General features: G+C 35.4%; 1 protein-coding gene across 4 annotated transcripts in view; it reads right to left on the bottom strand.

Moving 5' to 3' along the window:
- The window catches only part of itsn1 (intersectin 1 (SH3 domain protein)), a 233172-nt gene that overhangs the window by 104965 nt on the left and 114724 nt on the right, over positions 1–13483 (bottom strand). The window contains exons 17-20 of one of the 4 annotated variants that reach the window (XM_073044891.1): positions 12748–12881; positions 9664–9881; positions 4173–4294; positions 2083–2097 (exon numbers count right to left, since the gene is read on the bottom strand). In XM_073044891.1, the coding sequence (XP_072900992.1) occupies positions 2083–2097; positions 4173–4294; positions 9664–9881; positions 12748–12881 (489 nt within the window). Of the gene's footprint in view, positions 1–2082; positions 2098–4172; positions 4295–9663; positions 9912–12747; positions 12882–13483 lie in introns of all 4 variants that reach the window. The other 3 variants (XM_073044889.1, XM_073044892.1, XM_073044890.1) reach the window with 3 other exon arrangements.

Here is a 13483-nt window from a genome sequence, read left to right on the forward strand (position 1 = left end):
AAAGGTTGCTGAATTTGCAAAGAAAACTGACCAGCAAACTCTAATCTTCAATTAAAATCTTGTCTACTCATAATAATTGCCCATCTTTTAGATAAAAAATACTTCTATCCAAAAGCTAGAAATATTTCAGAATCCATAAAATGAAAAAAGGTATTTGATTCATCTCTTATACATTACAGCTAGCATATGTCATAGACTGTTACAACTTTCTAGAGGTATAGTGGAAAGCATCAGAGGGTTGCAGACACAGCCAGCTCCACCATCAAGGACTTCTTCAAGAGGATGTGCCTCAAGGTGCAACATCCATAAAAGACCCTTCCCATCTGGGATATGCTCTCTACTCAAACTACCATCAGGGAGGTGGTACAGGATACTGAAGACCCATTCTCAATGATTTAGGAACAACTTTTTCTCCTCTGTCATCAGATTTATGAATGGTCAATTAATCCATGAACATTACTACATTTTTCTTTTTTTTTTATAAAAAAAACACTCATCATCATCACTATGTGCTCTGTCTGATTCTGTCTAGTTAGAATCAATGCAAGCAAGCTGAGGCATGTAATTGTTGGCCAATTAAGAACTGCAACTAAAGTGATTTCAACTTGGAATCCTCAAATTCTCATTTTCCAACAATGAGGTAGAACACTGAATGATGGAAAATTCTGTTCAGCCAAAATTATAGCCTAAAACAATCCGTGGCACAAGTTACAACACCTTCATGCGGTATGTGGGAATGCACGAGTGATCAAAATAAAATAGTCCAATTTTGAAAGGTACATGATAAGGTATCTTTCAAAACAAGGTCAGAGATTTTGTGTACATGCACTATTTCTACATTCTGATTTTTGAATATTCCACCAGTAAGGGATGAAACCTTCATCTATCAGAACTATCAATACATTAACAGCTGCAGAATACGAGTTAAAATGAATTTCAATATTATTTTCCAATATATGGTGTCACAGAATTATACAGCATAGAAACAGGGCCTTTAGACCAGCTCCCGAGGTAGTCCTATTTGCCTGCATTTGAGCATTTCCTGGTAAACATTTTCTATCAATGAACCTGACCAAATGTCTTAAATATAGTAATTGTGCCCACCTCTATCGCTTTCTTTGACATCTTGTTCCATATACCACAACCTTGTGTGGGAAACACTTGCTTTTCAGGTTCCTTTTAAATTTTTCCCTTTTCACCTGAAATCTATGCTTTCAATAGTTTTATATTGCTTTGCCCTGGATAAAAGACTGACCTCTACTTCGTCCATGCCCCTCATAATTTATAAATTCTGATAAGGTCACTCAACGGCCTCCTTTATTCTAGGGACAACCGTGCCAGTCTAAACAGTCTCTCCTCACAACTCAAACATTCTAGTCCTTGTGAACCTGTTCTGCACCAACTCGAGAGTCTCCACCTAATCACATCCTTCCTATTGGATGCTGTCCCAAAGCTACCTGCAATATTCCTGTATAGTCTCACCAGTTTCCTATACAACTGCATAATGTCCAGCTTGAAGAGAGTTAATATTTAATAAAAAAAAATATGGAAGTCACCACAACTACTTCCATTATTAGATCTTCAGATAACAACTGTCACATTACAAATAATTTGTGACAGTTCAAATTTATCTTGGAATTATTTTTCAGTCATCAGTTCTAAAAATAGTAAGGAATCTCACCTCTTTCAACAGAGTACAAATGGAATGATACTGTATGTGATTCTATCAATTGAACAGCTGCCTATTATTTCCAGTTTAAACAAATTAATATTTTATTTTTAATCTCAGATGCTCAAATTTACTATTACTATGTACTTGGTTTTTTTTTTGCACAAACTAAGCACCAACTACAGAATGCATTTATAAACTGAAGAATGTATTTGTGGAATCACAGAATAAGATGGAATTTCAGAACTGAAATTCATAAAACCTAGAAGAGTCCCTAAACCATAAAGTGTGATGATGCCATAATGAACTAATTATTTTGTAACACTCTTTCACAAATCAAAAATGGAAAATATATACAAGTATACACAACAAATGGAAATGCAGGATCCCCAATAACACTGGTGCTCACTTACCCATTCCCCTTTAACCTCCAACAGGAAAGTAAAAAGGGAAGTAAAACAAAGGTTACAAAAACTCATTAGTATTAAAAAGATCAGGATTTCAAAATGCTTTCAACTGTCTAAAATGAAATGTACAAAAGCTGGCAGTTATTTTTTTTAATTCAATACATAGATATTTACATGAATTTGTACAATGGAACAGGAACAAATACAAAATATGTAAAGATACCAACTGACTTTCAATTTACATTTTCTTTCAATAATATAGTGCCAGTTATGAGTCAGATGTTAGCACTCTTTCATTCAGAAAACAAGCCCAGAGTCAAGCCTCACTTTTAAAACCTCAGTACAAAAATTCAAGCTGACACTCTACTTAACAGAGAGTGCCACACATTTTGTCATCGAGATGTATGTTAAACCAAAATCCCATTGCTTTTGCAATGAATGCACAAAATACAATGGGACAATAAAGGAGCAGTGGAATTGTACTGAGTGTCCTGGTCAATATTTATCCCATAACCAACATCATAAGGAAGATTATCTGGCCATTATATTATCATTACTTTAACTGTCTGCCAAGTTTCCTACATTATAACAATGACTGCACTTAGAAAGTTACACTTCAATGGCTGCAAAGCAGCTTCAGAGATTCTGAAAAGAACTAGGGATACACATAGACCAGTCCAGATGAAGGGCCTCGGCCCAAAATGTCAATTGTTTACTCTTTTCCACAGATGCTGCCTGCCCTGCTGAGTTCCTCCAGCATTGTGTGTGTCCATTGAAGGGATACACAGATAAACAGCATTTTCCAGTGCAGCAACATAGCATAGTTACCAAACTATGAGATCCGAACTTGGTTCAAATTGTACAACTGAAAAAATAATCTGAGCAGTGAAAGATTTAAACCAAGATCTGTACTGACCTGGGACACAAATGATCAAGTATTTATGGCATCTTTGGTTACAGTACAATCTTACACTGTTGAAAACTCAATGATCAATCAATACTACAAAGGAGAACGATATTACTAACTATTGAAGATGCTCTACTTCAGTGTTATCAACAAATGATCATACAAAGTACTGTAAAGAGAAGGGGTCTTACTGAATTTAAAAGCTTTTGTCCCATCTAAGTATGTTATTGTTTTCAATAGAAGGTGGAGACAAATGGATGTGTTCATCTATTTAACACGTTTTCAAATAAATGATTTATCAAATCATGCTTGGAAGTTCAGAGATGGATTACACAATATTTTGTTACTCAAAAAATACAACAGTACATTTTTGTACTGTTTCCTTTTATGGCATAACATTTTACAAGAATTCTAAATGCTAGAAGTTTAATAATATGCCATACAAACATTAGGTACCTTTAATAGAATCTTTGACTACCATTACAGAATTAAATAGAATTTTACTCAAATAATTTAAGCTTTTAAATGCCACAAGGCATTTTGAAATAAAAATTAATCACAGGAATTTAATATTACTGGCTAGAGAAGTACAATATTGTCTCTTGATATTAGCCACAAAAATGATGGCAAGCCCCCTTCATTCACTGAAGCCCACTGACTGAAGGCATTGATTTTTGTACAAATGAAGAAAGCTAGATCCTTTCAGAGACCAGGTAAGTACTAACCACTTAAGAATAATTCTGCACAGCACAAAATGAGACAAGAACAGTTGCTGAAGTGGACAGATTTTTTCTAGCATTTCTGTGGAAAATAGCTGTTTATTTCAGAATTATTTTAATTTATTTAAATTACATTCCTTCGATGCTGCAGTGGGAAAAGGAAGGGTTTTTAGGTTAATAAGCCAGGCCTTCAGATTACTTTAAAAGTGAGGTGATGTCTGGGCTACTGCTTATTTGAATGAGAAATGCTAGACAGAATTGTAGAACAAATCATTCTTAAAACATTCTGTCAGCTCTCTTGTTACTAGCTTTACATGCTTTCAAATCTAACACAGATTTTATAGGAACAGATCTTAAATAATGAAAGTAAAAATGTTCAAAGTCCAAAAGTGGATAATTTATCTCCTTTTCTCATTTTGAAAGCACCTCAAATCACAAAGTTATTGACAAGACAAAGACAGAATGTTTACCATTATGATATTCCCAGGGTGAATGGTAAGTTCATCGTGGCTCCTAGCTTCGAAAGGATACAACGCTTTATAATATACAACTTTCACACCATCTTGATCAGTATTTACAGAAGTAGACTTTTCTGTTGAGAGGGAGAAAAGAGAAATTTACTTTAAAAAAAATGGCAAGCAAAAATTAACGTACAAAACATACTGATTTTGAGTTTATCATGGCATAAAAATGATTTAAAAAGTCTAAACTGATGCACAAACATGGTTGAAGGAATTCAATTTGTTAAAAACTGTGGGCAAGATTTTTGTCTTGGACTTCTTTCCATACAATATCATAGTTAGCAATCTGTTGAAAGTACCAAAATTTCTTCTTGACCTGAACAATTGACTTGAAGTGAGCAATGCTAAATTCAGCATTAAGACAAAAACTTGCTTCAGTGCCCCTTACATTTATCAGCAAGAGGTTTAACTTCTTATAGAAAAACAAATCCAGAAAATAATTTCAGAGAGATTACCAGCTTATAGATCTTAAAAAATAGCATTTCTTGGATTTTAAGATTATAGGTTTATGTACCATGGCGCTATCTGTCTCTTCGAACAAACATAATCCTATATGGTGCTTAAGTGAAACCAAATAAGCATCTCACATGAACTTAAGATTTCACTTTGCATTCATTAAACCTCCCTTAATTTTTGAAACTTGTCCATATGTTCACTATAGATAGATCTTCTGCTTTAATCAGCCCTCTCAGAAGCTAATGAATAGCTGAAACAATCAGTTCTTAATTATGGTTTCCTCTCTTTTCACTCTTAAAAATATCTATTAACCTCTAGAAATACAAAAACAGAACAAGAATGGAAATTTTATATAAAAGCAGATTTTGCAGTGACTGGGCAATGTGCCAAACCAGAAAGACAAATACTGCAATAACAATCAAATTACCATTTTGCACAACTGTGCTCTTTTTTTTAAAACTTTTTTTTATTGTTTTCAAATAGTTACAGAATAAATGAGTATGAAAAAAAAAGTGTTACCCAGCCCCCCTCCCCTTAACCCCTCCCCCCTAACATCCCTATTAAAAAAATAAGAAAGAAAAAAAAAGGGAATGCCTGGATGTTGGAAGATCCCCCCATGTTCCACGGAGTTCTCATTTTTTTTAATATATGTTAAAATTCTTTTTCTTTTTACTGGCCCATTAAGCCCATTAACATTAAAACTTAAAAAATTTAGTAGATTAGTCATTATTTTTTTTATTATATTACTCCAATCTATAATAATACCTAATCTTTCCACTTTCGTGGTATCCTGGGAAATCTTTATAAAAATCTCCATGTTGTTATGTGTGTCCCCACCAATCATCCAGGCAAAAAGATAAAAAAAAATTAAAATATAAAGAAAAAAAAAACCAAAATACCCCCCTACTAATGTTGTGGAAAAAAAACACAACATTACCCCCCTCTGCTGTATGGGTCATGGCAACCGCCATGATTACACACGTGAATCCCGCAGTAACCGATCCACAGCCTCCCAGCCCCCCGCAACATAAAAAAGTATATGTATAAGAAGAGAAAAAAAAATACTATTCTCATTTAGTATTTCTAAAATTTTGCTTTTCTCTTCTATAATATCCATAAATGTCCATCACTTCTGTTCCTTGGGTCTATCTTCATCTTTAATCCATTACATTTGGAAGCCTCTATGTGTAATTAGCGAATAGATGGAAGTTCTTGTACAAACTCCTCCGCTTTTCGATAATCGGAAAAAAAAAATTTCCCCTCCTCCAAAAAAATTATCAGTGTTGCTGGATGACGCATTGTAAATTTATAACCCTTTTCCCATAAGGCTTTTTTCACTGGGTTAAATTCCTTCTTTCTCTTCAACAGGTTGTAACTTATATCCGGATAAAAAAGAACTGGTTTCCCTGCTATCATCAGTGGCCCGTTTCTATTTTTGGCACTTTGGGCAGCGGCCTTCAGGATCTTTTCTTTGTCTTGGTATCGTAAGCATTTTATCAAAATTGATCGTGGGTTTTGATCAGCTCGAGGTCTTGACCTTAAAGATCTATGCGCCCTTTCAATCTCAATTGGAGTTTCTCTTTCCATTTTCAATTTTTTAGGGATCCATTTTTGAAAAAAATTTATTGGATCTTCTCCTTCTATATCTTCTTTAAGTCCAACAATTTTAATATTATTTCGTCTACTGAGATTTTCAAGCTTATCAATTTTTTCCATAAATTGTTTTCTTTCTGATGTCCAAGCAGTATTTTCCTTTTCCATTTTGTCCATTCTTTCAACCATGTCTTCCGTTGTAGTTTCCAAGTCCGTAATTCTTTTTTCCATTTTTTCCTGTCTCTTTGTCATTTTATCAAGCATAATCTCCATATTGGTCATTTTTTTTTCGAGTATTTTTTGATTATTTTTAATTACTTTTAATGTGTCTAATTTACGTATTATTTGCTTCAAAGTCTTTTCTATATTTCTAGAAGGACGTTTAACTCCTTCTTCATCTGATCCTTCCGAGAGATTTGACTCTCCCTCCGATTCGCTATCACTTTCAGTTGCAGTGGTAGCTGGGCTTTGTAGTTCTTGTTGCTCCCGTTTGCGCATGCTCCATCCTTCGCTTTTGCGCAGTTCACGATGGTCTTTTCCTTTGGAAGTGGCCAATGTTGCCACAGTCTCCTGTTCCGTATCGCCGGTGATATAATGTACCTGAGACCGCGGTTCCTCGGTAGACGTGGGCCTTGTTCTTGTTCCAACTTGCGTAGTCTTCCCGGTATTAGTTTTCTTCATCTTCCTTCCTTGAGGCATAGCTTGACACAGTCCGGAGTCGTTTATAAGTAACTTTTAGAAAGTATTGACTAACTTTTCTTCATTTAAACATTAATTTATTAACTTTTTACGGGAGAGCTGGGTCCCTGCGTCTCGATCCTACGTCATCACGTGATGTCCCCCGCAACTGTGCTCTTGAAGTACTGTATGTAGATGATTAATGCAAGTTTCCATCTGGGAAAATATTCTATTGCTCAATTCCACAACATTAAAATGTTCAATACTTAAAGTATTCTTTAGGTTAAACCTTAGACCGCAGTCTTTATCACCTGTTCCTGTTTAAGTGAACTTAACTGCTGGGAACACACTTCCAAGAGTCAATAATCTTCAACATATACCATCAGAACAGGTTAACTAGTAACTCACCTCAGGAATTTGAGGTACGTTATTACCATCTTCCATTTATGTCTGCATTTATTTGAATAAGCATCACTGCAACAATTATGTCTTTAGACTAATTACAATTGCCCTTATATTTGTAAAAGTATGTGTCCATCTAGTCAGATATCTTCATCATTGATATTCTTAAGATTCACCTTCAGGATCCATCCAGAGATCATGGTACAATGATATGTGGTTTAAAAGTCAGCCTCCATAAAGTTTTGAGGTTTTGGCTCAATCAAGATCAAACTGATGAGTTGCTTTTCTATGCTGAACACACAGAGGTTTCTGATTTATTATGCATCAAATGCATAATAATAAAGTGGACAAGATAAGAGTTAACAAGGTTACCAAGAGTTGAAACACGTCCTTCCATGAAGGAAGCAAGGTTTTTTAAAAAAAAAAATGACAGTCCAATAGTTACTGACACTCAGATTTACCTTCAAGCTAGTATTATTAGCTTACTCAAATATACAACTCCCAATTGTCACAATGGGAAACAGGTACTACACTATTGTGCCATTTCATTGGAGACTTAAACAAGTTGAGCACCACAAATGAAAAGGCAATAGAGTCTTGAAGAATACAAACACTGAACTAAATCTGCAACTGCTGAAGGTATACACTACAAGAAATAACTAGCTTTAACTTGCCCATATCAACATATTCAACTGCACAAAGAGTAACCAGATTATGTCAATACAAGTGTCCTTCATGTGGAGAAATGACTGTGCTCAACAGGTGGAATAAACTCTAATGAAGGTGCAGAAGCCAAAGTTCTAGTTGACACTGAAATCACCAATTGCTCTGTTTTTTCATCTAACGATTATTCAGCTATTAAGACTGGAAAGTATGGAAACATGAAGAGTGCAGGCATACTCTAGAAAGAGCTATTAAAATGTCATGTGTCACCTGCACTGTATATTATAAAATCAAAGGACTACAACATAGTTAAGGAACCAGAACATGATACTATAGTTCCACCATTCAGTCTAGAATTGCAGCAATTAACAATAGATTCAATAAACACCAAACACTCCAACCCTCACTATTATAAAGTTGAGACAAAAAATAAACCTATATTAGTAAGCACTAAGCTAAAAAAAAATTTTTAAATGGGCATTTCCAACAGGGGTCCCCCTTCCATTATCCATCACATCATGGGTCCAGTGTCCAATTAATCGTTGCTAAAAAGGATATTAAAGCTGAATCTCTGTGTACAGCAAAAGCAAAGGGTTGAAGTAATAGTCAGACTTAACTTACTTAACTTGAGTCTAGCTGCCCCTCAGAATCAAATTAAATAAAGTTTAAAACTGATATGTACTCAGTCATGTGGAAACTATGCCATTTCCATGTAAAGCTGGATAATTATCTTCATCACAACAGTAGTAATCAATAATTTATTAAAGACACCTAATCAATTGTAACATTCTTGTTGATGGGCAATAGTTCTAAAATAATTCAGGTGTTGTCCTTATTTTCGGCTTAATCCAGAAACAGAATGAACACCATGAAGACGCTTAGAAGTAAAAGTGGCACACGTCAATGAACACATCCCAATACAACTGCCAATCTGAGCAAGTACGGCAGTCAACATTACAAATGAAGCAGTTGAATCAGAAAGGATAACATTTCCATTCCCAAAGTGTGCAGCTGGCAAAAATGAGCATCAGATCAAGAACAAACTCCTCAGATGACTAGCTCCCCATCGTCTATCACTGCCCTATAGCTCATTGTTAAGGTTTTATCTGGAATGTGTGATAGTGCGAGCATTATAGATTAGGGAAGTAATTCTGTGCATTTTTGCCTTCTTGTTTATCATCACACTAAAGTTTCAAAACTGTATACAAACCGTTCTTGAGTGACTTGAGAACTTACTCTTTCCTTCTGCCTGTCCAAACAATTAACAAATTTAACTACATGTAGAAAAGTATTTCAAAATGAATAAATGATTTTATTATTGAGTATGCTTGCAAGAAAACTAATCTCAGGGTTGAATACCGTGACATATATGTACTTTGATAATAAATTTAATTTGAAATTGAACTTCGAAATGCCTTGTGAGTTTAAATCCATTTGACTTCACACGTTTCTACGGTTCCAATGCAATTTCTAAATTTGCTAATCTTTTGCAATTTTGTAAATTTTTACCACTTGTCACATGTACCATGTCAAAGAATTATACTTGAGCAGTATTTCCCCAATAACACATTAAAATTGTCACAACCAGAGGTAATATTAAAAAAAAGCTGGGTTTTTTAAAGATGTCCAAATAATCAGACATTATTACCTGGTGTTTGCCATCCACTCGGAGACTGTTTCTTTGATGGCTCCAGATGCTGTTGAAACATTTTGTTTAATACATCTTGCTTGCTTTTTTCTTCTGTTTCTTGCTTTTGAAGCAATTCCTCCCGCCTTCGATTCTCCTCTTGCTGGAGGTTTCTTAGCCGTTCTTCTTCATCTTTTTGCACTTGTTCCTGCCAAAGTTTGTCACGTTCCTGTGCAGATCTAAGCAAATTACAAACTGTCAGTTCTCCACTATGAGGGGAGAAAAGACATGCAAACAATGAGAGAAAATTATAAGTAATCAAAAGTAATGAGATTATTTTCATACTTGTCAAGTCACTTTGGGGTAAAGAAAATTCACCTGTGATTTAGAATGCAATCTTAATTCTCTGTCTTATATAATTTCTTTGTCACAACTGCACATTTAACTGTTCTGTCATCCAACAAAATAGCATTTGTTCTCTTGCTGTAGATGTTAATCTAATTTCAATGATTTTCCTTCTTAATAGGCAACTTTTTGCAATTTGGGGACAGACAACTAATTGGCTGCTACCCCTATGATCCCAAAAAATGAAAGGGTTAACATCTGAGGAGTGTTTGATGGTTCTGGTTCTGTACTCGCTAGAGTTTAGAAGAATGAGGGGTAAACCTCATTGAAGCCTACTAAATATTGGAAGGCCTAGATAGAGTGGAGATGAACAGAATGTTTCCTATTGTGGAGAGTCTGGGACCAAAGACCCAGAATACAAGGACATCACCTTTAGAACAGGGAAGAGGAAGAATTTCTTCAACTATAGGGTGGTGAATTAGTGAAATTCATTGCCACAGATAGCTGTGGAAGCAAAATCATTGGGTATATTTAAAATGGAGGTTGATAAATTCTTGATTAGTAAGTGCATCAAAGGTTACAGGGAGAAGGCAGGAGAATGGGGTTGAAAGGGATAATAAATCAGCCAAGATGGAATGGCAGGACAGATTTAATGGACTGAATGGTCAAATTCTGCTTCCATGTCTTATGGTCTTGCATTGTGTTAATGCTCTGGATAAAGTAGACTCCCTGCCCTCCACTCACTTCTATAGGCCGCAAGATGATTCAGTCACTGGAACAATAACATGACTTAAATAACATCACTGTTACAAATGCTGGCAATTAGAAAGACTAAGCAAAGCAAGTAATTGAAAATAGTTATTTGATTTAGACAGTGTTTTGGATCAGGAAATTTTTATGCATCCTGACACTCCCCTAAGTTTCTTTCAAATTAATCTGCTCTGTATAAAGTGCACACAAAAATGCAGCAAAAGATGGGATCAGTCATTGCAATAAATGCAAGTTGGGAACAGTGCTATACAAATTAAGGAAGAAAACAAGCTTATTGAAGATTGCATTAGTGTATAAAAAGTTACTTAGTTTTGAAGCTCAACCTTGTACTGATTTGTTTGGGACTGAATAGTCAGAATGCTCAAAGTTGCAGTTCGATTATACAAAGTTAACTCATCGATCTAATCATCTTCTGTTCACTTACGTAACAATGAAATGGACAATGATCACGGACAAAAACCTCATCTCCTACGTTAATAAAATGACATCTATAATTTATTGTGGAACATAACAAAATGATTCAAAATAATGCTTATTTAAGCAAATTGACAAGGGGTTGGAGGGGTTCCTCAAAATTAAAAACAAAGTTGATAATGGAAAGGTGAAATTTTCCTTTTGTTAGCATGCTACCAGGGTTGTCAGTGAGCACAAATGACATTAGAACAAAGGAGAGTACGGTTTGAAAATGGATGCAAAATTGTGATTTAGGCCATGACCAATGGATCCTTTTAAGACCACTTGGGTACTGCAAGATTTGAAGAAATATGGAAATAACAATTGTGGTTAATTTTGGATTAAGTACTACACAAACAGAAGCACCAAGTAGCGTAGGGGTTAGCGCAAAGCTATTACAGGTTGGGGTGTCAGAATTTGGAGTTCAATCCCAGCATCTGCTGTAAGGAATCCCTGTACGTCCTCCGCATGGAATGTGTGGGTTTTCTCTGGGTCCTCCAGTTTCCACTCACAGTCTAAAGAGATGCTGGGTAGACTAATTGGTTATTGTGAATTGTCCTGTGATTAGGGATTGTTATCAGTACAGCTAGAAGGGCCAGAGGGGCCTATTCTGCGCCGTATCTCTAAACAAATAAATAAAAGATCAGATAACTAGTTATCAGTGCCACAAATTTGTGCTCTTCAGAAATTTAAAGATTACATTTTGAGGACTGACACTTCCTTACAAATAAATTTCACCGCTACGATGATACCTAAACCATCTACTGAAGATCAGTCTTTCTCGCAATAGAGCTACGATGTTAATTTTCTTCTGCACGGTTCTGCCTGACTGCAGATTCCCTTTCACTGAGCTTTTTATATTGCTGCCTGTTCTTGGTTTGCTAAGTCTGAAGGAAAGAAAGATTAAGATATTAAACACATATGCATACACCTCAAAACACATTTAGTTTTAAAAGTTGTTAAAATAAAATTACAGTTAACATCAAGGAAACAAAAGGGCAGAGGGATAATTGTGTACAGAGCACTTCTCAGAATCCACATCAAGCCTGTACTGATCATCTTCGCTTGAGCTATCTTGGCACTTAAATATAGTAGCATCAAGAGGGCTTCAGTGAGTAAGGCATCACAATTGGGTTTCATGAGGGGGTTGTTTGCTGGGTGCATGGCTCAAAGGTCTGGTAGGGCCAACTCTGCACTGTATCTCAATAAATAAATAAAATGGCACTCTATGGCAAAGGATGAAGGTATTTTCACGGGTTGGAAATGGATTTGTATGACAATAACCTGCATCAAGCCACGGTAATATACTTGCTGAAAATCTCTTTAGCATAACAAATATATTACCATATCTGGAATAAACTTGGGGCAGATTATGGATAATTAACCCAAGTCATTGTGACATATTTTTGCAAGTTAGATCACACTGAATTGACCACAATGTCACCTTATCCAGGAGGACACTGTTTACACTGGAGCTTTGACAGAGTTAATTGTCTCCCATTTCTAGTCTGAATTTGATGAATGAAATGTTATCACCTCTGAGCAGCTTCTTTCTCATGCTGTCTTTCCAGTTCTTGTGTCCGCCGCTCTTGGTCCTTCTGCTTTTGCATTTCCATTTCAGCTTCTTTCTGTTGCTGTAGTTGTTGCTTGTTATGCATTTCCCTTAGTTCCTATTTTTTAAAGCAGATGCGTGACTTAAGATTTTGTTTTTACAGTTATGAACAATCAACCTTGAAGCATTTTACGGTGGAGATAAATTTGTCAAGCATGTGCCTAGCCAACCTGATGAACTGATAAAATTGATATAACAAAACTCTTTCTCAAATTAGCTGCTCATTCACCAATTGAAGGACCAAATATCAATGATATGAAAGAAGATATTACAAAAAAGGTTAGTGCAAAGAATGAACTCCAAACTGTAGAGAAAATAATATTCCTGGTTAGAAATCAACTTTTAAATGTTAGAATATATTAATACAGCAACTTATGTAGCACAAGACATTAGAAGCTAGAAATGAAATACACTCTTAAGACAGGTACAATGAATTGGCGTGCCAATATTCAGCTTATCCGCCTTCATCCTAATGGTGGAGGGGGTTAATTGTTCCAACTGCAACCGAATCATGCAATAGCAATTGCTTATTTTTGAAAAGATGTGCATTCAAAAATGTTGCATTACTGCTTAAAGGAGATATTTAATAAAGTAGCATATTCATTCAACTCTTTAAAGCTCAAAAGTTGCATCTAGTCAGAAAATGATAAATCCATACAA

This window comes from Hemitrygon akajei, chromosome 5 (assembly GCF_048418815.1).
Source record: "Hemitrygon akajei chromosome 5, sHemAka1.3, whole genome shotgun sequence".
In the NCBI taxonomy this organism is placed as follows: domain Eukaryota; kingdom Metazoa; phylum Chordata; class Chondrichthyes; order Myliobatiformes; family Dasyatidae; genus Hemitrygon; species Hemitrygon akajei.